Source organism: Capsaspora owczarzaki, assembly GCF_000151315.2.
Source record: "Capsaspora owczarzaki ATCC 30864 unplaced genomic scaffold supercont2.1, whole genome shotgun sequence".
Taxonomy (NCBI): Eukaryota; class Filasterea; order Ministeriida; family Capsasporidae; genus Capsaspora; species Capsaspora owczarzaki.
In genome coordinates, this window is record NW_011887292.1 from 1,914,929 (window position 1) to 1,935,646 (window position 20,718).

Below are 20,718 nucleotides of genomic sequence, written 5' to 3' on the forward strand. Positions count from 1 at the left end.
ATGAGGAGGCACAAGCGCGCACACCAGGCATTTTGCTGGACAAGGGTTCTGCTGGGTTGCTTTCCACTTGTTGTTCCCGCGCCAACATTTTGATCTCCGACGGGCAACGTTTGGTTTCCGACGAGCAACAGCGGTTTTCCGACAAACAACACTTTTTGAAATAAGGGGAGTTGGAACGCGACAAGGACAAGGAGAGGGTTGCAGAGAAAAGACGAGAGATGAGAGGGTGGGAAGTGCAGTTTCCAATTTTTTTCAGGAGTTGAGACTCTTGTGCGAGGACTCAATAATTTCTAAGATATGAGGACGGTGCGGCAGTATGTGAAGTTCCGAAGCGTCAAGTCTGGTCCGATGCATCCAGTCTGTCAATGAACTTTTTGCTTTCGCCCGCTTTCGACTGATCTTCAACGCACGTTTCTTTCACATTGACATAATGGACCGTACTCTTGGAGACGTCATCGACCAACACCTCATCCTCAGTTCCATTTTGAACCTTCCGGCTGACCACGAGATACGCAAGTGGCCGGTTGCGGACGTCGCTCTCGTCGAGGCCCTCTCTACAGCAGCTTTTGAATGAGGAACTGCCAGCCGACCCCAAGGCGGCCACAAAGAGGCTCGTCGCCTTCAATCTGCTCCAACATTTGCTAGACCAAGCAATGATTGGAGTTAGCCCCCCAAATGAAAGGCGCTACAGCTTGGGCAGCTTGTCACACGCACCAATCACCTCCACGGCAAGAACGATTCTGTTTTGATCGTAGTCGGCCACAAGGTTTGGAGCGACCTCCTCTTGAACGCACGAGCGGATTCGGTCGGTCGTGAAGCAGAGCCGAACACAATCAGCCTCTTGGTCGTAGACGGGCTTCAGTTCCAACGGCGGTTTGCCATTGATCCTCTCACGAGTCGTCCATTTCGTGTGGAATGGCAGGCGGGTCGAACAATGCGCGATGCCAAGCACACTCAAATTCGTTGAACCGCTCAAGCGGAAAAAGTGGAAGTCCTCATCATCTTCACTCACAGTATGCGTCGCAGAAGCTAGCTCAGTGGCGGATACTCGTTGAAAATAAATGTAGAAAAAATCGTACTTGTCGCAGTACCTCCAATGGACATTCAGCCAGCGTCCAGTCTCCAGGGAGGACGGCAACAAGGCGCCTTCAGAGCTCAGGGAAGGTGTGAAGGAATACGTCGTTTGTGCCTCGCCAAGCTTGCAACTGGCCGGCGGCGGCGATGCGGTGCGGTGCAGGTGCGGGCAGCTAAACGGGGAAACAGATGACGCCATGGGAGCTTCTGGAGCCGACTAGTGATGATACGATAGGACGTGTCTGAGAGAACGGGTTGGTTGCGCGGGTCGGTGCCGAGAATCACAACAACCAAATGCGTTTCGGCTGAAGCAGGCGTCGTTGAAATAGCCCGCCAAGAGTGGTTACAGCTAGCCAAGCAACGAATGTGGCGCTGTGCAGCAGAAGTCGCGGCAACAAGTGCTGACAGCGGAGGAGGTGGGAAGCGAGGTGGTCGGAAGAGAGGTAGGTTGAGGCAAGGCAATTGTGCGTGAGTGAACACACTCCAAATACAGATACACATCAATCCATAACACTTTCTACCTTTTTAAAATATCTAGTCAAAAAAGGTAGTAGAAAAAACCGCCGGAGGCGGAATCGCGAAGCGCGGAACGCAGAGACGCAATCGATAGAGACACACACAATAGAACGACTCTCAGCGATTCGGCTCCGAGCACGACACCCCTTGTTGTTGCCCGACAATACTTTTTTTTTTCCATCTGGTCATTCGCAGCCTTCTTCACTCCTAAAATTCCCACTTGTCCATCATGTTCTCGGTTTGGGCTCGCGGCAGTGTTTGGACCCAGACAATGGTGAGGACGGCCATGCGGTGGAGCAGCTCGAGTGCGCCGCCGCCACCGCCGCCCACATCTCCACCAACGCCGACCACCAGCATCGACAGCATTCCGCAAACAGCAGCAGGGGATGCCAGTCGCGATCCGGTGTCTGCAGGCGGCGGTGCCTCGCCTGGCGGGGCTGTTCCAGGTGAGTGCTTTGCGGCTCGTTTTCCCCCACTCGCAGCAGCAATCACATCAACAATCACATCAAACCATGAACAACACAATCCCCTCCCCCTTTGTCATTCTGCTCATTATTCCTTGTCTTTGACGGGGTTCGCGCGAGGACAGAGCGAAAGCGCTTCTACCGCAGTGTCACAGTCAGCGCAGCTCCCGCAACCGCTCCTGCGCCTGGATTTGTCATCAAGCTCGATGACCGGCAGCTGCGGACTCCGGCTCGATCGCTGCTCGTTTTGCCAACCAAGGCCCTTGCGGTCGGCGTGGCAGGCGAGTGGGACTCGCAGCGCCCGACCATCAAGCCTCACCTGATGCCGTTGGTAAGCAAACCCCAAACCACAAAGTCCATGAAGCTGGTCGCGTTCAAAAGGATGTTTGCTGGTTGTGTGATACATGCGCATCGTGGTGTAGTTTGTTCTATTGGAACAGCAAAACCCCGTTCAGCAGCCCAGCAGCAAGACGCCGGAAGGGGGAAAAGAAAAGACCCAACCTTGTGCTTTTCCCAAAAAAACTCACTACGACTTTGCCAATCAATCTATCGCGCACACACCCAGACGGCGCTGTCGAACACTGCAACCGATCCGCACCGTCAGCGTGATCGCAATCAACGCGTGGAAGACTTGCTACGCTTTTTGGCGACAGACACTGTGTGGTATGTTGGCGATTGTTTTTTTGACCCCTGCATCTTTTTCTCTGTCAGTTTGTTTCATTCGTTCGAGGCGCTGACCAATTGAGTGCTTTGGGTTTTGGGTGCTTTCCACGCAAACATAGCTGCCGTACGCCCGACCCAGCTGCATTCCAGGAAATGCAGTCGACGCATTGGGATCCGCTGGTGCACTGGTTTACCAAGCGCTTTGGTGTTGAGTTGAATGTCAGCGAGGATTTGTTTGGCGGTGTCCATCCCGAGGCTACCACGGATCGCATGCGCGACGTGCTCAAGAACATGAACGAATGGACGTTTACAGGTAAGTGTGTCGTCACCATTTGCTCCTTGTACATGCTTGCTTTTTTTCGAGCGCAAGCCTAACAGCCCACCACCCTACCCTGTTTTGCGCCAAACTCAGGTCTGGAGACGGCAACGCTAACCGCAAAGTCCATGGTCATTGCCGCGGCGCTTGGCGGAGGTTACATTGACGCAAACCAGGCGACCATTTGCGCCCATCTCGAGGAAGAGTTCCAGACTGAACGCTGGGGCAAGGTGGAATGGGGCCACGGCATGCGCCACGCCGATACACGCATGACTTTGGCCGCTGCTGGCCTGTTTATGCGACTTGCAACTGAGAACGCACGATTGTTGTAATGGGGTTGTTGTCATGGGGTTGTTGGGGGGGGGGTAATAATTTACTCATTAAGGTTGTTAAAAATAAACATGAATCAGAAACGATGAAGCAAAGCCAGGACCATCTCAGCCGTGTTTCAAACATTGTCTGATCCAATAATTTAATTGTCGTAGTTGGCATCATGGGCCTTTCGTTGAAGGAGGCGGCGGCGGCGGCGGCGGCGGCGGCGGCGGGGAGAGGGGATCGAAGAAAGCAGAGCAAACCATCAAATGAGCGCCACAACCAACCAACCGCTTTGAGCAGCCCACTTTGATCAGCAAATACAAGCACATCATGCCAGTCGACACCCCCCCCCAAGTGCTTACAGCATCGAGATAGCTATAACCGTGGGCCATGAGCTGTGCATAATCGGCATCCTTGACAAAGTCTGTTTCGGGAACTGCAACGCGCAACAGGACGTGGGTTGCATCGTGCACGGCTGCTCGAACAATCCAGCGCGGAGGAGGGGAGTGAGGGCCACAGCCACCTGCGAGAAAACACACCACACAAAGACGACGCACCATTACTCCAGCCGGCGTTGTGACACGCGTCGCACAAATCCACTTGATTCTCTTCGGTCGAGCAATCCGCACAGTTCCAACGCGTCCCAAGGATTGGTGACATCTCGCAGCCATCACACTACACAAACAAGGGGCAAGGGGGGGGCGACAAAATATGAGGTTTGCAAAAGTGAGTCCCGCAGGAAAGAGCAGAACAACCGCGAGAGGACGATGAACGTTTGTGTTTCTCACCACAAATCCAGTGTGTACAACAGCTGCCGTCTTGCGTGCTGCAATCTCCTTCTTGAGGCGTTTGAGTCGAAGCAGTTCCTGCAATCCACATGATGATGTAACACGAATGAGCATCCATACTTCCCGCGGGCGAATCGAGCCAACAAAACCGTTCCTGCTTTGCTCAAGTGCCGCGCGTACCTGATACTCGGCAGACTTCTTGACGTCCTCATCCAAGCCGTCTTCGTCATCAGAGCCCGGAGGGGCAGTGTTGGGACCAGGGGCATCCTCTTGCTCATTCATCATGACTCGCGGCGCGGCAAACATGGTTGTCTGCTTGCGCGATTTGCGCACCTTGGTCGGAGGACGAACAGGCTCTGGTGCTTCCTCTTGGGCAGCAGGAAGCGATGCAGCTGCAGCCACGCTGGACTTGGTCGACGCCGCGCGCTTTGATTCTTTGGATCGCGGGCGAGAGGGCACAGGAACTTGACCATACACAATCCGCCCGCCTTCGATGGCGTCTTGAATGGCGCGCTCGAGGATTTCCCGCTCGCTCAGACCTTCGGCGACGGGCGAAGGCAGGGGCACCGTGCCGGGGAGTTTTCGCCCGAGCCTAGCCAGCTTGAGCGTGTACTTTTGGCAGCGCGAAGCAATCTGCTGCCGGCTTCGAGTCTGCATGATGGACTCGATCACGGAATAGCGTTCGCCCGAGCTCGCGTCTGGTCGCAGCGGATACTGAACGAGCAAGCTATCCAAGAGCGCCTGCTCCTCCATCGACCAGGGCAGATTGAATGTCGGATTGAGCGCGGCGTTGTTCGCTTCCTCTTCGGCAGCGCGCTCCCGTGCCAGTTCGTCTTGACGTCGGCGCTCTGCTTCAGCAGCAGCTTCGGCCTCTTGCTCCGCGAGCATGCGAGCCCGTTCCTGCGGATCCCGGCTCTTGCGCGAACGGGTCATCACCAGCACGCCATCGTCCTCCCAGTCGCCCTCTGAAATCTGGCCGCCATCCGGCTCGGCGGCGTCGGTCGTAGACTGCTCGTCCCGTTGCTCGGCCATCCTGCGAGCAATCTCGGCCGTCTCCTCAAGTCCGCGCTTTGCAGCAGCTCGAGCAGCAGCTGCTGCAGCCTCCAGGATTGCGTTTGTCACAGCAGGCGGCGGGTCAAAGATGAGCTTTGACGCCGCAATGACTGGCGCTGTGATGACGGCAGCACTCGCTGCTGCAGGAGAAGGAGCGATGGGAGGGATGTCAGCCGCAGTTGATAACGTGGTAGTAACTGGAGCCGCAGCTCCGTCCAATTCACTTCTTTGTGCGCCGTCGCGGTCGGACTCTGTCTGATGAATCGACGACTCGGGCGTCAGCGCCGGTGTAGTGTCAGCATCTCGCTGGAGGTCAGCGTCCGCCTGCGGCGTGGATGCCTGCGACTTGGGCTCGCGTCTGTTCGAAGCCACCTGCGCCATGACGGCCGCTTTTGCAAGGGTGGGCGCTTTTGCCTTTTGCATAGCATTACCGCGCGCCGTTGAGCTCTGCTTGCTCGTGAGCAGGCCCTTTGATGTCTGATATGGAGCGTCGTGCAACCCGTAGCGCAACCAGTCGATGTCGGGCAGCGCGACCACCTGTTGGCGATCAGGAAAGTGCCATCCGTCTTGAGCCTCCGCATTGATGGCTCTGAAGAGCAATAGAAAAGAAAGGCAGGCGTATGAGCAGTGCGTTTTGACACAGCGGGGGGGGGAAGGCGAAGGAGGAGAAAAGAGGTATGACAACAATGAATGGCAGATTTCTGCAATGTTTCTTCTCGCTCCCATGCACGCACATGTCCTCTCTCGAAAGCCAGCGCCTCACATCCAACAACATTCATCCAGATGTAGATAGATACTCACGCGTCTGAAGCCAGCTGTTCGGCTGTCACTGGCCCGGCTAAAGGTGAATCGACGCGCTCGAACGAATCGGAACGGAGCTTCAGGGCACGAAGCAAACCAAGAGGCTCGACGGCCGCTTTTTGACGCAACTCATTCAAATGATCAATGTCTTGGAGCACGCGAATGCGCTGGGCCTCGAGCGCCACCATTGTGCGGATGAGCAGCAAGTAATCTTGATTGTTTCGCAGCAGGAGGTGGTCGGTCGCGAACGAGTACGACTCGGCCTCGCTGGCAGGAGGCTGTCCGGCCTGTTCTGCACGAATGGCCTCGGCAATCTCGAGATGAGTGCTTGCATCGGTGGTCGTGGTCGCAATTGTGGTGGCAGATTCCTGCTCCGGTTGTGCATCACCGTTGCCGCCGGCTGTGGCACTGGAGCTCGGCATGGGCTTGATTTGGCTTCGAGTAGCATCGAGCTCATCCCCAGCGAGACCAAGGCCTTGGGCGCTGGCGTCTTGAGCGCAGAGTTGCATCCACGAGCTCGTTGCTTGGTCGACGGTAGCGCTTTCCACCGCCCGCGCCTGCATTTCGCCGTCGTCCTGCGCCTGCGCTGGAGAAGGGACAGATGTCTCGGCAGTGCCTACATGAGCTCTGGGCGACGCCGGCAGCTCGTCCTCGCGCTCAGCCACCGGCTCGGACTTGACTCTGAACAATCCAATGACGACTTGCGCTGGCTGCGCTGCTGAGGCTTCCGCTGTCCCAGTCGCGTCTCCCCGCTGGGAGCTGGTTTGTTCTGCTGCTGGCTGGTATGCAAGCACGGTGTGGTCTGCCGAGCCCCCATCCTCCTGCTCGTCCTCCTCGTGGCGACGGGCGCGTTTCGATGTCGGCGGGGCGGCACTGCCTGCTCGCCGTTTCACGGTTGGCCGCGGGGGTGGCTTGACAAAGTCATTCGCGTCGTCACTGCCATCGCCATCATCGAGCGGTGGCGTCGACGCTGCTTGGTCCTCTTGTCTTCGTCGGCCGCGTTGTTGCATTGATTTTTTTGGCGCCAAATTTTGGCGGATTTTTTTGTTTTTTAATTTCTCTTTCCCTTGCGAAAACAGTCAAACAGACTGTACTCCAACAAACATGATTTAATTGGTACGGTTTTTGCAGTCCAGTCTTTGCTTTTGTTTTCTCGTCCTTGATTTTTGTTTTGTAAGCTTTTCACTTGCTTTTTGCTGTTTTTGTTTCATTCCTGAGCTTTTTTTTTTTTTTTTTTTTGTTTCGCTTTCGTCATCTTCGCTGTTCGCTCTCTCTTCAATCTCATCTCGCGCGCGCGTGTGTGTGTCTGTCTGGTCTGTGTATCTGTGTTGTGCATGTGTGACTCTGGCAGTGTCACTCTTCTCGCAATGCAATCGTCGCCGGGCGTCTCCTCGTCTTCAGCGGCGTCGGCGTCGGGCTCCGCGCCGCACAGCCAAACGAGCAAACTGGCTTTCATTCGGGATGCGGTCGCGAGCATGCTGCGCACCACCACACCTGCCAACCAGCTGGCCGACCTGCGCTGCGTGTTGCAAGAGCTGCTGCAGGACGTGGACCGCCATGCGCGGCGGAACAATGTGTCGCCGTGGCCGCCACACAGCCTGCTCTCAGCAGCACCCCGCGCGCCAGCGCCAATGCCGCCGCCGCCGCCGCTGCGCACTCATGCCTCAGCCCCTGCCGCAACGACCTGCGTCCCCATGAAGCTCTACCAGAACGATGACATGGATGACGACGACGACGACGGGCCGGGTCTCACTGATCGCCGCATGGGTGGCGCGGCATTTGGCACCGCTCAGGCTCAGGCTCAGGCTGTTCCCAGCGCGCCAATCTATGCATCTCTCGACGACGACTCGTCGTACGAGCTCGTCGATGGCGATTTTCTGCAGAGTTGTTGCAACCATCACGTCCAGCGCCAGCACGACGACGAGCAGTCGCTCGCGCTTGCACGACAACTCGACGCGCAGTACCGGCGAGAAGAGGAAGACTCTTGGGCCCTCGCGCAGCGACTCCAAGAGCAAGAAGAGCAAGAAGACCGAGCCCGCGCCGCAAGGGAGCATCGCCTGGCCGAGGCAAAGTCGCTCGAATTTGTGCGGCAACTCCAGGAGCAAGAAGAAGCCGAGGCCTGCTGGCGGAAGCAACAGGAACAGGCCAGCGCCGACGCTGCACGGCGGGTGGCCGAGGAGGACCGTCGCCGCGCTGCAGACAACATGCGCAACAAGGCTCAGAATGAAAAGTTCCTTGAAAGCGTGCAGCAAGGCTATGCCAGGTGTCCAAACGCCGCATGTGGCCAAATTTTTGAATGCATCCCCGGAGCGAGGCACGAAGGGGAGGCAGACCAGCAGAATCCGGCGTTCGTGCCAAAGTGGACCGAGTCGCCCGAAGTGGTGGCAGGCCACTGGAGGCAACACCGCTTCCGGTGCATTGCGTGCAACACTGAGTTTTGCTCCTCGTGCCATCAGTCTCCCTACCACACCGGTTTCACCTGCGAAGGTCTGAAACAGCATGATGCTGCCGTCAAGTGTCGTTACTGCGGCCGGGCTGTTGCTGGGTACGTCTCGGGCATTCCGTGTTGCGACACGCCCGAGTGTTCCGAGAAAAAGACCCGTGCCTGCACCAAATCGCTCCCGTGTGGTCACGCTTGTTACGGCGTTTTGAATGAGGCGCAGTGCATGCCCTGCCTTGAGCCCGGCTGCGGCGCGCACGTCGCCTCCGGCGTCAACCAAAACGGCCAAGACGACTGCTCACTCTGCTATGCCGAGCCTCTCGCCCAGGCCCCATGCATCCGGAATGCATGTGGCCACGTCTTCCACCACGCGTGTCTTGTCCAACAGATTTCCGCTGGTCATTCTGGCAAACGGTGAGTGCTGAGTGTCTTTTTTTTTGTCTTTTGTGGGTTTTTTTTTGGGGGGGGGTCTGATTGCGAGGCGGGGAGCACAGTCCCAGATTGTGGTGGCTTGCATCTGTTGAACTGACTGCCAGCTTTTTGCCATCTTTTTGATTGCTGTTTGTGCGCGCTGGACCCCCCTCTTTCTTTCCGTAGCATTGTTTTCACGTATTTGAAGTGCCCTCAGTGCCCCAAGTTGATCTCTCACCCGGCGCTGGAGGCTCAGTTGAAGCCGCACATGGAGCTCTACGAGCTGATCAAACAAAAGGCGCTGGTTCGAATGGACCACGACAACGACATTCCAGATCGGGCTGGCTTAAGCGAGGAAGAAAAGGTGAAGAGAGCATTGGCGTCCTACTCGTATTACAAGTGCTTCAAGTGTCCGTCTTGGTATTATGGCGGTCGCGTTGAGTGCGGCGAGAACGCAGACGCTCCTTTCAACCCCGAAGAGCTCGTCTGCGCCGGCTGCAGCACGGCAGGATTGAGCAACTGCCCAACTCACGGCGCCGAGTACATTGGGTTTAAGTGCAAATTTTGCTGCGAGCGCCTCTCTACCTTCTTTTGCGCGGGCACGACGCACTTTTGCGAACCCTGCCACCGTGCTGGGTTTGGTGCGCCAGTCAAGCCGTGTCGTGGCGCGCCGCACTGCCTGCTCGGACCAAACCATATTCCAAACGGCCAGGAGTATGCGGTGGGTTGCGCTCTGTGCTCCAATCTGCAGCACTAGTTTGACCTGCACGACCGGCGTCTCGTTGTAGGTTGTACATTTTTGTGTATGTCGTTGTGGATTTGTGAAGTGGCACTGAATAACTTTTTTGTATTGCCTAATGGAATAGTTGTTAACATGAAACCAACGAACTCTTCAAACGCATGGATTGAAATGAGTGATGGGGGGTGGGGTGGGAAAGAATAACACGGTGCGTTGTTTTCAAGTGGCCACGGTCATGCTTAAGACTGAAGCCGATGTGGTGACAACTGCAGTGGCCGTTAATTCCTCGACAGTCGTGGACTCGAGCTCAGCCGTTGACACATCTCCGGGGTGACTGTTGACCGAGCCAGACGCCTCTGCCTTTCGAGCGCGGCGTTGCTCGTGAATTTCCATACTAATGTCGTTTAAGTTTGAAAGCGAGTACTGGACGTGCCGCTTTGCGAGCGCAATCTCTTCCGCGAGAAACGTTTGCTTGTCGACCAGCTTTGTGCGCTGTTCTCGGAGCTGCGAACAAATACGCAAGCACACACACACACACACACAAAAGAGACCAAAAGTATCAAAGTCAGCACACACGATCACACACGAACGAACTTGGCGCAAGCGTGAGACAAGAGCCAAACGAGCAGGCAGGCTGTGCTGTACCTCATTCTGCAAATCGTAGTACGGTTTGGCCTTGGCTATCCGAGGCTTAATGTCGCGGGCGGCAGCTTCGAGCTTGGTGCTCACATGGGCCGCTGCACTGAGAAGGGCCTGGTGTGTGGTGGAAGCATCTCGCTTGGCGTTCTCCGACTCGATTACTTGTGTGGCAGCAGTTGCCATCATGTCATGCCAGACAGGATCGATTTTCTTGTTGTCTGCGAGTGGGGATTCAACACCAGCAACCAGCCGTCAGACAACTCAAGAAATTCAAAAGCTCTAGCACCGGAGAGTCGCGCGCACCAGTTAGAACATGGCGCTCTGCTTTGGCGAGCCGCTCCTTGGCAGCGTCGTGGGCACTACATGCCTTTTCAAAGGTTTTTGCTGCTTCAATCGCAAGCCGATGAGCCTGGCAAACAAGAGGAACGAAAAAAAAACAATACAGCAGCGTCAGCGTCAGTGTGTGCTCAAAAAGGTACGCAACCTGTCAGAAATTGTTGGTGTTGAAACTGTACCTCGCTCGCTTCGTGCTTTAGATTGTAGTACGCCCTGCTGCGGTCGACTGCTTTGCCCAGTTTCTGAGCAAGAGCAAGTAATTGTTTGGCGCCATCACGGTCCAAGACACGCAGCGTTCGTTTGGATGCCTAGAAGAACGACATGGCCCAGGTAAGAGATTTGACGTGCTCGATTGCCTCGGTTTCCGCAAACGCACGCACACACACACACACACACACACACACACACACACACACACACACACACACACACACACACACACACACACACACACACACACACACACACACACATCCACCATTACCTCCAACTCTCGCTCAAGGCGGTTGATTTCCTCGGTCGCAAAGTTCAAGGCTTCGAGCGCTCCTTTGATGCGCGGATCGGCAATCTCGTCGTCGTCGACTTCGGCAGATCCGGGGACGGCGGGAGTGATGGCGGACGTGGCATCGCCGTTGCGGTCGTCGTGAAGAATGCTTGATGGGTCCGTTGTGCCGTCTGGTTGGACCTGGAGCAGCACCACAGACAGCTGGCGAGTGGTCAGGTTGCTGCCAGTTCTTCGCGTCGCGACGGCAAAGGTGGTGCTGTTTCGCACCTCGTCGACCTCGTCCTGGTCGAGCAAGGCTGCATTGAACGTGGCGTCCAAGACCAGCGACTGCAGATTCAAGGACTGGTCGTCGCACTGGTCGTCGTCTTCGTTGTAGGAATCGAGCGAGTCGCTGTACGAGCCAGCGCTCGCCGCACTCTGACTGCGCACACGCGCCATCGCCGCCGCCTCGCTCCCAATGGGCAGACTCGGACTCGTGTCGGCAGAGCAAGCCGGCTGCAATGGACTTGCAAAGCAGGTCCGCGTCGTCGCCGCTGGAGTGCTCGAGGTTGGTGCCCATTCCGACGAATCACTTGTCGAGCATGCAGGCGGGACAGCATCCGACGGGGGTGTTGTTGCGCCTGCTGCTCCTCCTACTCCTGAGCCAGAGCCACCAGTGTTGGCACAAGCGGTTGGCGGCGGCAGCAGGAGGGTGCTGCTCGGGTGCGACGCCTGGTGAGTTTGGATGTGAGGAGCACCAGCATCGACGCTGCTACTTTGTGCCTCTTGCTGCTCGTTTCCGGCTGTCCGCCGCGGGTGTGGACTTGGCAGTGTGTTTGTCTGGTGTTGTTGTGTGTTTGTCTGCGACGGCGGTGGTGGTGGTGGCGGCGGCGAGCGCTGGAGTAGTGCAGCAGCCACTCCAGCGAGCGCTTCCATTCTGGTGGAAAGGAAAAAAAAAAAAAAAAAAAAAAAAAAAAAGTCGCAGCAAAAATCCAATGGAAAAAGGACGAAAAAATAAAAAGTGAAACTGAGTTGTCCAAATGCAACTGTTCAACGTTTTTATTGCAAGAATCCAAATGCTCGATCTGACAGAGAGTCGCACGACGCACGTCCTTCGCGCTCGCATCCACCTTGAACCTGATTGGGACAAGACGACGAAACTCAGTCAGGTTTTTTTGGGTTTTTTCTTGTTTTTGGTTTGAGTGCCAGCACAGCAGTCTCCCCACTCCCCACCTTCCACACACACACACACACTCATCAACACCTTGTTGACTTGAACTCCAACGAGCCTGACTGTCTCACTTCCCGCCGTTCAAGCATGTCGAGTTGGGTGGACGGCCTCCGACGCAACTGGTTCCTGGTCGGGCTGGTTGTTGTCATTTCGTTGGCGCGCGTTGTGCCCTGGCTGGGTCAGACCGGAGGTAACACAGACACACAGACACACAGACACACAGACAGATAACTCGCCCAGAAAACGCGATCTTGCTGCTTCGGAAAATCGGACATCGGACATCGTTCGGGGTCGTTCACCTCCAACATCGACCTCGCTGTTGACGATGGTTGTTGATCACTACGCGTTTCAGTGCAAGGATGGAGATTACTGATTCTCGTGAGTGGGCTTGACGTTGCGGTTGTACAGGTGTGCTGCATCCCGAGTACACGGTCAAGTACCTCGCTGTCATGGTGATCTTTTTCATCTCCGGACTGTCACTCCGCAGTGAGGTATGAGTTACTGTTTGCAAGATGGTCAGAGGGGGGGGGTTGTTGGCTGGTCTGCTTGGCACTCCAAAAGGGCAAAAACAAAAAATTCAGGTTGCTGAACCAACCTTGTGTGTTCTCATTCTCTTGCTTGTCGTCTGGTTTGCCAATCTCAGGAGTTTAGTCAGGCCATCATGCAGTTTAGAATCCACATGTTTGTTCAAGGCTTTACGTTCATCCTAGTGCCGTCGATTGTGATGGTGATTGTGCACTTTTTGTTGTAAGCGTCGCCGAGCCTGCAAACGATGTTTGTCCGTCCTCCAAGCCACGGCTCGTTTGTTGCTCACTCGCGAGCGATTGATTCATGCAGTCTCTTTACGAGCATCGACCCATGGCTACTGCGTGGCCTGCTCGTCGTGAGCTGCATGCCACCGCCTGTCTCTTCCGCCGTCATTTTAGTGAAAGCCATCGGCGGCAACGAAGCTGCTTCCATCTTCAACAGTGCGTTGGGCAGTTTGATGGTAAGCGATTGGACGGAGGATTTGTTGTCACTCTCGTTCGCGCAGTTGCGCGCGTAAGGTGAATCCACGCTCAAGTCGTGTTTTTTTTTTTTTTTGTTTTGTTTTTTTTTTTCGATTGTTTGTTTCCCTTTTTTTTTTTAACAACACTCGCTCCTAGGGCATCTTTATCACGCCAATGCTGCTGTACGCCCTGGTACACGTGTCGTCCGCCGTCCCGTTCATGTCCGCGGTCATCAGCCTGTCCATCTCTGTGATCGTTCCAATCATTGTCGGACAGTTCGCACGGCGCTTTGTTTGGAAGGCGATCGAACCGCTCGGCATCCCGTTCGGTGACATTAGCTCGGCAATGCTGCTGCTGATTATTTTCGCCACCTTCTGCGACACCTTTTCAAGACAGTTCATTGTCGCATACGGGGACATTGGCACTGTCATTGTGATGGTGGTTCTCGGGCAACTCGGCCTGCTGGGGCTCGTCTTTGTCCTCTCGCGCATGGTGGTTCCACGGGTCGTCGCTTGGTACTATGCGCGCATTGTCCCGCTGCTTGTGGCAATCGGCATTTCACGCGCTTCTCCCGGCTCCACTTTCGGGCCCACCGCTGGTCCGAGCAGCCCTGCGTTGCGCGGCCGCCTCACTCCTCAAGTGGACGGCGTGAACAACCCCAATGACAGCTTTGCCTCCGAGTGGCTCGAAAGCATCCAGGTCTTCTCTCGCGGCGACATTGTCTGCTTGCTCTTCTGTTCAACGCACAAGTCGCTCACGCTGGGCATTCCGCTGCTCAAGGTGTTGTTTGGCGCGCATCCCCAGTTCCACTTGGTCTCCTTTCCACTCCTCGTCTATCACCCCACCCAAATTCTCCTGGGCGGGTTGGTCGTTCCGATGGTCCGGCGGTGGCTTCTCCAGCGTCGCGGACTTGGCCTTCCATGATAGAAAATCCAGTTCATAATCAATAAATTAAGTGTTTTTCAGTGGTGCCTGCTTTAAATCTCAGTCTTTTTTACTCATCCCTCAAGTCCATTTTGTCACACAGTCATGGTAGCGTTACTGATCCGATGCAATGCAATGCAATGCAATGCCATACAATGCGCACTCCAATCTGACGCCGTCTTTTTTCCTCTCCCTTCCTCTCGCTTCCCTTCTCTGGCCTGTCCCGCCTTGCTTTCTCTTGGTCTTTTTTGTATCGTTGCTTCTCCACAGCTGGAAACGATCGCGAGTGTCGACACTCGGCATGAAGACATGATTGTAAGTTCAGCCGTTGAGATCTCAGCATTTGGCGCTTTGCAGCTCGTCGTCGTCGTCGTCGTCGTTGTCGCGTCTGCTGCTTTCATGTGGAAGACGTTGCGTTGTGTCTCGTATAGATGTTTGCTGCGTTGTCACCGTTTGGCAGATGGACTGATTTGAAAGTGGAACGCGCTCCTCTCATCACAGCACGACGCGCAGCTCGACTTCTTTGGCAAGCGACTCGCCACCGCCTCGTCCGATCGCACCATCCGCATCTTTGATGTCGTTGGAGACAAGCACACATTCGTGACCGAGCTCAAAGGGTGCGTCGTCATTGTCGCTTGTTTCGCCGCCACGTTCGCAATTCATCCTTTTGTGTGTGGGCAATGTTCACCGCTGGCTGTGTGCTGACGTTGTGGCACTCGTGGCTCTTCTTGGGCTGTTTTGGTCTGACGCTGACATGGGTAGGCACGAAGGGCCAGTCTGGCAAGTGGCGTGGGCCCACCCAAAGTACGGCAACATTCTCGCGTCGTGCTCGTACGATCGCAAAGTCATCATTTGGCGCGAGTCTGCCGGCCAATGGGTCAAGGCATACGAATACGCTGGACACACATCATCCGGTAAGCACGAAACGAATGCGCGCTCTTCGACATTTGAGTTGCCGAGTTTCGCGTCCGGTCGCTCAACCAACTTTTTTTTTTTCGCTCTCTCGCTTTGCAATTTCAATGTCTCCTTCCACAGTCAATTCGATTTGCTGGGCTCCACCAGAATACGCGTCGCTGCTTGGTGACGATGTCGGTCTTGTTCTTGCATGTGCTTCTTCGGATGGCTTTGTCTCAATTTTGACCAACAACGGTGAGGCTTGCTTGCTTTTTGCAGTCCGCGAGAAAAAGAAAAAAAAGAGCCTCCAAACTCGTGTTTGCGTGCTTTTGCTGTGCACTTTTCTCATTCTCTTCGCTGCGCGGTTTTGACGTTGATCTGCTGGCTGACAGAGAGCGGATGGGAGCCGGAAAAGTTCCATGCACATGACATTGGCTGCAACGCCGTCAGCTGGGCACCCGCCTTCAACGCGTTTGCCGGTAGCGATAGCAACGGCGCTGCTGCTGCGGCTGCTCCTGCCAAGCGCCGTCTGGTGACTGGTGGCTGCGACTCGAACGTGAAGATTTGGCAATTGCGCGACGGCAAGTGGATCCTGGAGGGCAACCTGCCGCAAGCGCACACAGACTGGGTTCGCGATGTCTGCTGGGCCCCCAACATCGGTCTGCCCGTCAACGTGGTTGCAAGCTGCGGACAGGACAAGCGCGTGGTCATCTGCACGGAGAGTCGCGAAGGTGAATGGAAGTCAAAGGAGCTGCCCGTTTTTCCCGATGTTGTCTGGCGGGTGAGCTGGTCTGTCACTGGCGATATTCTTGCTGTCAGCGGAGGCGATGGCAAGGCGTCTCTCTGGAAGGAGGATTTGGATGGCAACTGGGCCTGCATCAGCGAGATGGACGATGCGGCCTCGAATGCTTCGGCTGCCGACGCTCATTAAGTTTGGGTTTTTGCTTTTTTCTCTTTTGATTCTTTGTATTGGTTCCTTTTCTCGCCTTTCGCTGTTCCCCTGGCCGGGGTCTCGAATGTTATCGTTGCCAGATGCGTTTCTCGTATATTTTGTTGTTGTTGCCACTGCGTATATCAAGCGTTTTCTTTTGAAGAAAAAAACAAACAAAAAACAGACAGACAGACAGACAGACAGACAGCAAAAAACACTCCTAAAGAGCTGGAATCTAATACCATTTACGGTGAATGTACTGCGACCAGATGTGCAGGAGCACGTAGAAGATGGAGATAATCTCGACGAGCTTGTGCTTGCTCTTGCGCTGAGGAAGAACGAAATGCAGGGTCAGGGCGACAAGCAGCAGCGCCTGAATCGGCCAGAGCATGTAGGAAAGTCCCATCACATGCGACGACACCACTCCGAGGGAAACGGTGAACAAAACGATCGCGTAGGTCGGCCACTTGCCCAGAACGACACGGTAAGTGCCCTTGAGGGGATCCAGGGTCGGGTCGAGCTTGCGGCAGACCTCATACGTGAAGGCGCCGGAAAGCGCCACCGTCCCCAGCCAGTAGGTGCGCGGATCCCAGATCAAATCCGGGTTGGTGATGGCCGAAATGTGCAGCGCACCGACGTAGATGGACGCTTGGTGGGTCAAGGCGTACAAAAAGACGCGGGGGTCGAGCCAGTGACCGATGCCAAACTCAATGTACATGAGGACCAAGTAGACAATTTGCAGCCCGAACGTCGCCCCTGCCAGTGGCGAGAAGACAAACCAAAGCACGACCGCGTAGACGCACAAGAGGGCAATTTCGAGGCGGATGGCATTCACGAGCTCGTCGTAGAGAATCAGCCCGCGCGGCAAGGGTCGGTCTGGGTGCACCTTGACGTCCTTGTCGTAATCCTTGACGTCGTCCATGCAACGCAGCGTGATGAGGTAGAGCAGCTGTCCAGCAACGACGATCGCCAGGGTTTGCCAGTACGAGAATTGGCCGCTCGTGACGGGCAGCGGGAGGCTGCTGTCCGCCAGCGCAAACCCCGACAAGCAGGGCCCCAGCGCCAAGAGCACGTAGACTGGCAGCGGCGCGCGCTCGTTGAAGAAGGTCGTCCAGTTCTTGATTGCACTGTGCCATGATGATGATGATTGCGGTACAACAAAGATGAGTTTTTTTGGCTTCAGCGGCTGCGTTCCCCTTCCCCCCAGCCCACCCCGCCTCCTCCCAATCACCACGATCAGTAAAGTGCGTTTGTTGGTGCGGTTGGTTGCTTCTCTTGCTTGTGACTCTCGTTCGACAGGTGCGTCTGTCTCAATGATGCACCAACAGGTCGGACAATCTATCGCTTCATCATCTCCCATGCGCAAGAGCAGCTGCTGTACAGAGCATCGTCGCAGCATCCCCCAACGCAGCATCAACAATAACAACAACAACAATAACAATCATCATCAACAACCCAGATCTTAGAGTGGAGTGGGACAGCCGTTTCATTGTTGGTACCTCGCGCTGCGTGGTGTGCCCAGCGCTTTCGCTTTGCCAGCTGGATCCGCGTCTCCCGATCGTGTTGCTGCAACCATGGATTATGGATTGAAAACAAGAAATGAACTGAATTGGAAATCAGAGTATTTGGCACTCTTTCTTTTTTCTTGTCTTTGAGGATGATGCTTCGCGCGCCAAGCAGTTCGCTGGCAGAAACGGCGACGGGAGCAGTGGTCGCAGCGCATTCAGCTGCCGTGGCCGCCTGCTCAACCACCGTCACCACTACAACCACTACCACGACTGCCACTGCTGCTATGACTGCAGTGCACCCATCCCCATCGACGGCGAGTCTGACAGCTCATCAACATCAAGCACGACGAGCCGCGTCGAGCAGCGCTGCGCGTGTGCCGCACATGGCGATCGCAGCGCAGCCATCGTCGCCCTCTGCCAGTCCTCCGCATGCAGGCGCGGCACGTATGCATTCCACGCGTGCTGCTCGAGGCGCAGACACGACGAGCGGCCGGGCGGCAGTCTTTGGCTCGGTGCTTGAACGCGCGGGCTCCACTGCCAAGACTTGCTCGCCGTTCGCGTCTTCCCGCGGCTTCCACACAAGTGCAGGTGAGCGCATTTTTCGATCGAGCGCATTTTTGAGCCGTGTGCCATCATGCCTTTTGGGGTGTTGCGTTTCGCGTTGACACCGAAGCGAGCTTGGAGAGCGTGATGGTTGTGGATGAACAACGGAAACATTTTGCGTTCACTTTTTTTTTTTTTTTTTTTTTTTTTGGTCATGTTCCATTCTCGAATCTTCTACCAGCTCCGCTTGCTGCCAGCAAAGACTTGTACGCCACCCTCGGAGTATCCAAGACAGCTACAGTGTCGGAAATCAAGAAGGCATATTATCAGGTACCTCAACAATGTCGTCAATTTGTTATGGTGGCGTTTCGATGAAGCTCAGCTGGAAAAAAAAAACTCACATTTTTGTTCTTGGTTTGTCAGCTGGCCAAAAAGTACCACCCCGACACCAATAAGACGGACAAGGACGCAGCAAAAAAGTTCTCCGAGATTAGCGAGGCGTACGAGACCCTCTCGGATGAAACCAAGCGCCAGCGCTACGACACATACGGCACGACCGGTGATAACCAGTTTGGAGGAGGCGGTAGCGGCGGCTTTGATCCGAACAGCGACATCTTCCACCACTTCCAAGATATTTTCCGTCAATTTGAGCAAGGTGGCGGCGGCGGTGCGTTCGGTGCCGGCACTCGCGGCGGAAAGCGCCGAGGCAGCGATGTTCGCGTACGTATCTGTCTTGATGCAATTGATTGGCTGATGTTTGCGAAGAAGCGAAGAGGTTCTCCCCGCCCCCCTCCTTCTCTCTCGCATTTTGGGACAATGTGCCGAAATTCTCACTGCACCTGCTGATGGAACTTGATTGCAGATTGGGTTGGAAGTGTCCTTCATGGATGCGATTGATGGCACGACAAAGACGATCGACTTTCCGACCGTCACTGCCTGTACTCCTTGCAATGGTACTGGCTCGAGCACGGGCAAGACAACTCGCTGCCCGAGCTGTCGTGGTACCGGCATGGTGAGTTGCATTGCTCGTCAATTCTTGGAGAGTTAGTTCGTGGGGCGCTCACTCTCTTTTTCTTTCTCTCTCTCTCCTCGCCCCTAATTCCAACCCCCGACATGCTTGTAGGAAACTGTCTCAACTGGCATGTTTGCCATGCAAACCACGTGCCGGAAATGCAGCGGCGCGGGCCAGGTGGTGCAGGATCCTTGCAAGTCTTGCCACGGTCAAGGATCGGTCGAGTCGCACCGGAAGCTCGATATCAAAATTCCACCAGGTTCTGACCACAACCAGTCTATTCGTGTCCCAGGAGCTGGCGAGGCTGGCACGAAAGGCGGCGCAACGGGTGATCTCTGGGTTGTGCTTCAGGTAACTACGACGCCAACCGTTTTGCTTTGCAGGGAATTGCAGTTTTTCAGCTGGTTTAATCGAATTTTCGTTTAACTTTGTTGTTTTTATTGCTCCTCTTCACTGAACAGGTGGGATCGCATCCTTCCTTGGAGCGTCAAGGACCGCACATTATCTCTCAGGTTGAAATCGGATTGAGTCAGGCTCTGCTTGGAGGAACCGTGCCCATTCAAGGCCTCCGCTCCAAGTTTACGCTTACGGTAAGCGAGCATGGACGGGTCGCGGGAGGCAGGGGGGGCTGGTAGTTTGTTTGTTGTCCTCATTTCACGAATTTCTCAAAATCTTGCTGCACCAGATCCCACCGAAAATTGCAGATGGTACCATGTTGCGCATGCGTCGTCTCGGTGTCAAGACAGAAGACGGACAGGGCGATCACCTCGTTTCTGTTCGCTTGAAATTGCCACGGTTTGTGATTCATGCGCGGTTGTCTTGTTGTGCTGCTGTTCGCCCTCGACAATGATGAGCAAAGCTCACCCGATCTTCTTTTTTTTTCAATTTCGACAACAGAAACTTGACAGAGCTGCAAAAGGCTGCGCTCATTCAGTTTGCCAAGGACGAAAAGTACACTGGCACCGTCAACGGCGTCGAAGACGCGTCCGCATCGTCAACGTCGTCCTCCAACGCCAGCTCTGCGTCCGACAACAGTGGCAAGACCATTCTTGACAAGTTTAAAGAAACCTTCTTCACCGACAAGGACGCCAAAGACGAGAGTGACAAAAAGGCAACGGGCTCGGGGTAGAACATTGTTGCGTCAAGAAACGGCGAGGTTTGGGCCGGGTTTGCTCTTTGGTGCCACATCGCACCGGGTAGATAATTATTGAACGGTTTGTGCTGTGTTCTTTGAATAAATCAGTCGCTTCAACGAAGCAAGGGCAAGTCTTCTCCAGCGTCAAGGCTTGGATTCTCAGCGCAACCTCAGGGATTGCATCCAGCGCAAAACTTTCGCAGCGATTCGAGGGCATGCACTAAATGAATGATAACTGAATAATCGAGAGTGTCGAGGAGGCATCATGCCAGGTTAATAGCGAAATTCGGAAAATGCAGTGAAATGAGAAACATGCAGAGGAAATAATAAAAAAAAATGTGGCAATCTTTGGTCAACAGCGTGCGATTGAAGCGACAAGCCATTGGTTTTAGAATTGTCATAGCGTCGTCTTGCCGACGTGTCTGGATCCCAGGTGCAACTAGAAGGAGCACGCTGCGAAATTCTTCGTGGCGGATATGTTTTTGTCGTGATAACATATTACCGAGCAAACT

The 20,718-nt window shown here is 55.1% G+C and overlaps 9 protein-coding genes across 9 annotated transcripts; 5 read left to right on the forward strand and 4 right to left on the reverse strand.

Moving 5' to 3' along the window:
- Positions 1-114: 114 nt before the first annotated feature.
- Positions 115-1,537, reverse strand: CAOG_00581 (hypothetical protein). Its single transcript, XM_004365395.2, has one exon. The coding sequence runs from the start codon at positions 1,271-1,273 to the stop codon at positions 686-688; it is 588 nt and encodes a 195-aa protein (XP_004365452.1). The 5' UTR covers positions 1,274-1,537; the 3' UTR covers positions 115-685.
- Positions 1,538-1,797: 260 nt separating this feature from the next.
- CAOG_00582 (hypothetical protein) lies at positions 1,798-3,449 on the forward strand. Its single transcript, XM_004365396.2, has 5 exons — positions 1,798-2,036; positions 2,180-2,385; positions 2,620-2,717; positions 2,837-3,030; positions 3,130-3,449. Exons 1-5 carry the CDS (start codon positions 1,820-1,822, stop codon positions 3,363-3,365), a joined length of 951 nt encoding a protein of 316 aa, XP_004365453.2. The 5' UTR covers positions 1,798-1,819; the 3' UTR covers positions 3,366-3,449.
- Positions 3,389-7,070, reverse strand: CAOG_00583 (hypothetical protein). The gene is made up of 6 exons (XM_004365397.2): positions 5,991-7,070; positions 4,317-5,778; positions 4,137-4,214; positions 3,906-4,023; positions 3,711-3,823; positions 3,389-3,532 (listed from the first exon to the last, which is right to left on the reverse strand). The coding sequence occupies exons 1-6, from the start codon at positions 6,998-7,000 to the stop codon at positions 3,506-3,508; spliced, it is 2,808 nt and encodes a 935-aa protein (XP_004365454.2). The 5' UTR covers positions 7,001-7,070; the 3' UTR covers positions 3,389-3,505.
- A 66-nt stretch (positions 7,071-7,136) lies between these two features.
- CAOG_00584 (hypothetical protein) lies at positions 7,137-9,726 on the forward strand. The gene is made up of 3 exons (XM_004365398.2): positions 7,137-7,163; positions 7,342-8,844; positions 9,028-9,726. Exons 2-3 carry the CDS (start codon positions 7,358-7,360, stop codon positions 9,596-9,598), a joined length of 2,058 nt encoding a protein of 685 aa, XP_004365455.1. The 5' UTR covers positions 7,137-7,163; positions 7,342-7,357; the 3' UTR covers positions 9,599-9,726.
- CAOG_00585 (hypothetical protein) lies at positions 9,669-11,979 on the reverse strand. The gene is made up of 5 exons (XM_004365399.2): positions 11,040-11,979; positions 10,735-10,863; positions 10,523-10,628; positions 10,226-10,437; positions 9,669-10,084 (listed from the first exon to the last, which is right to left on the reverse strand). Exons 1-5 carry the CDS (start codon positions 11,973-11,975, stop codon positions 9,800-9,802), a joined length of 1,668 nt encoding a protein of 555 aa, XP_004365456.1. The 5' UTR covers positions 11,976-11,979; the 3' UTR covers positions 9,669-9,799.
- Positions 11,980-12,214: 235 nt separating this feature from the next.
- On the forward strand, positions 12,215-14,224 carry CAOG_00586 (solute carrier family 10). Its single transcript, XM_004365400.2, has 5 exons — positions 12,215-12,460; positions 12,679-12,761; positions 12,914-13,017; positions 13,108-13,258; positions 13,416-14,224. Exons 1-5 carry the CDS (start codon positions 12,358-12,360, stop codon positions 14,181-14,183), a joined length of 1,209 nt encoding a protein of 402 aa, XP_004365457.1. The 5' UTR covers positions 12,215-12,357; the 3' UTR covers positions 14,184-14,224.
- Positions 14,225-14,234: 10 nt separating this feature from the next.
- Positions 14,235-16,205, forward strand: CAOG_00587 (protein transporter SEC13). The gene is made up of 6 exons (XM_004365401.2): positions 14,235-14,291; positions 14,454-14,498; positions 14,685-14,800; positions 14,946-15,097; positions 15,219-15,332; positions 15,470-16,205. The coding sequence occupies exons 1-6, from the start codon at positions 14,289-14,291 to the stop codon at positions 16,006-16,008; spliced, it is 969 nt and encodes a 322-aa protein (XP_004365458.2). The 5' UTR covers positions 14,235-14,288; the 3' UTR covers positions 16,009-16,205.
- CAOG_00588 (hypothetical protein) lies at positions 16,172-17,658 on the reverse strand. Its single transcript, XM_004365402.2, has 2 exons — positions 17,508-17,658; positions 16,172-17,135 (listed from the first exon to the last, which is right to left on the reverse strand). The coding sequence occupies exons 1-2, from the start codon at positions 17,582-17,584 to the stop codon at positions 16,244-16,246; spliced, it is 969 nt and encodes a 322-aa protein (XP_004365459.1). The 5' UTR covers positions 17,585-17,658; the 3' UTR covers positions 16,172-16,243.
- CAOG_00589 (DnaJ protein) lies at positions 17,634-20,337 on the forward strand. Its single transcript, XM_004365403.2, has 8 exons — positions 17,634-18,104; positions 18,301-18,389; positions 18,483-18,779; positions 18,922-19,071; positions 19,183-19,422; positions 19,533-19,661; positions 19,757-19,866; positions 19,969-20,337. The coding sequence occupies exons 1-8, from the start codon at positions 17,666-17,668 to the stop codon at positions 20,198-20,200; spliced, it is 1,686 nt and encodes a 561-aa protein (XP_004365460.2). The 5' UTR covers positions 17,634-17,665; the 3' UTR covers positions 20,201-20,337.
- Positions 20,338-20,718: the final 381 nt, after the last annotated feature.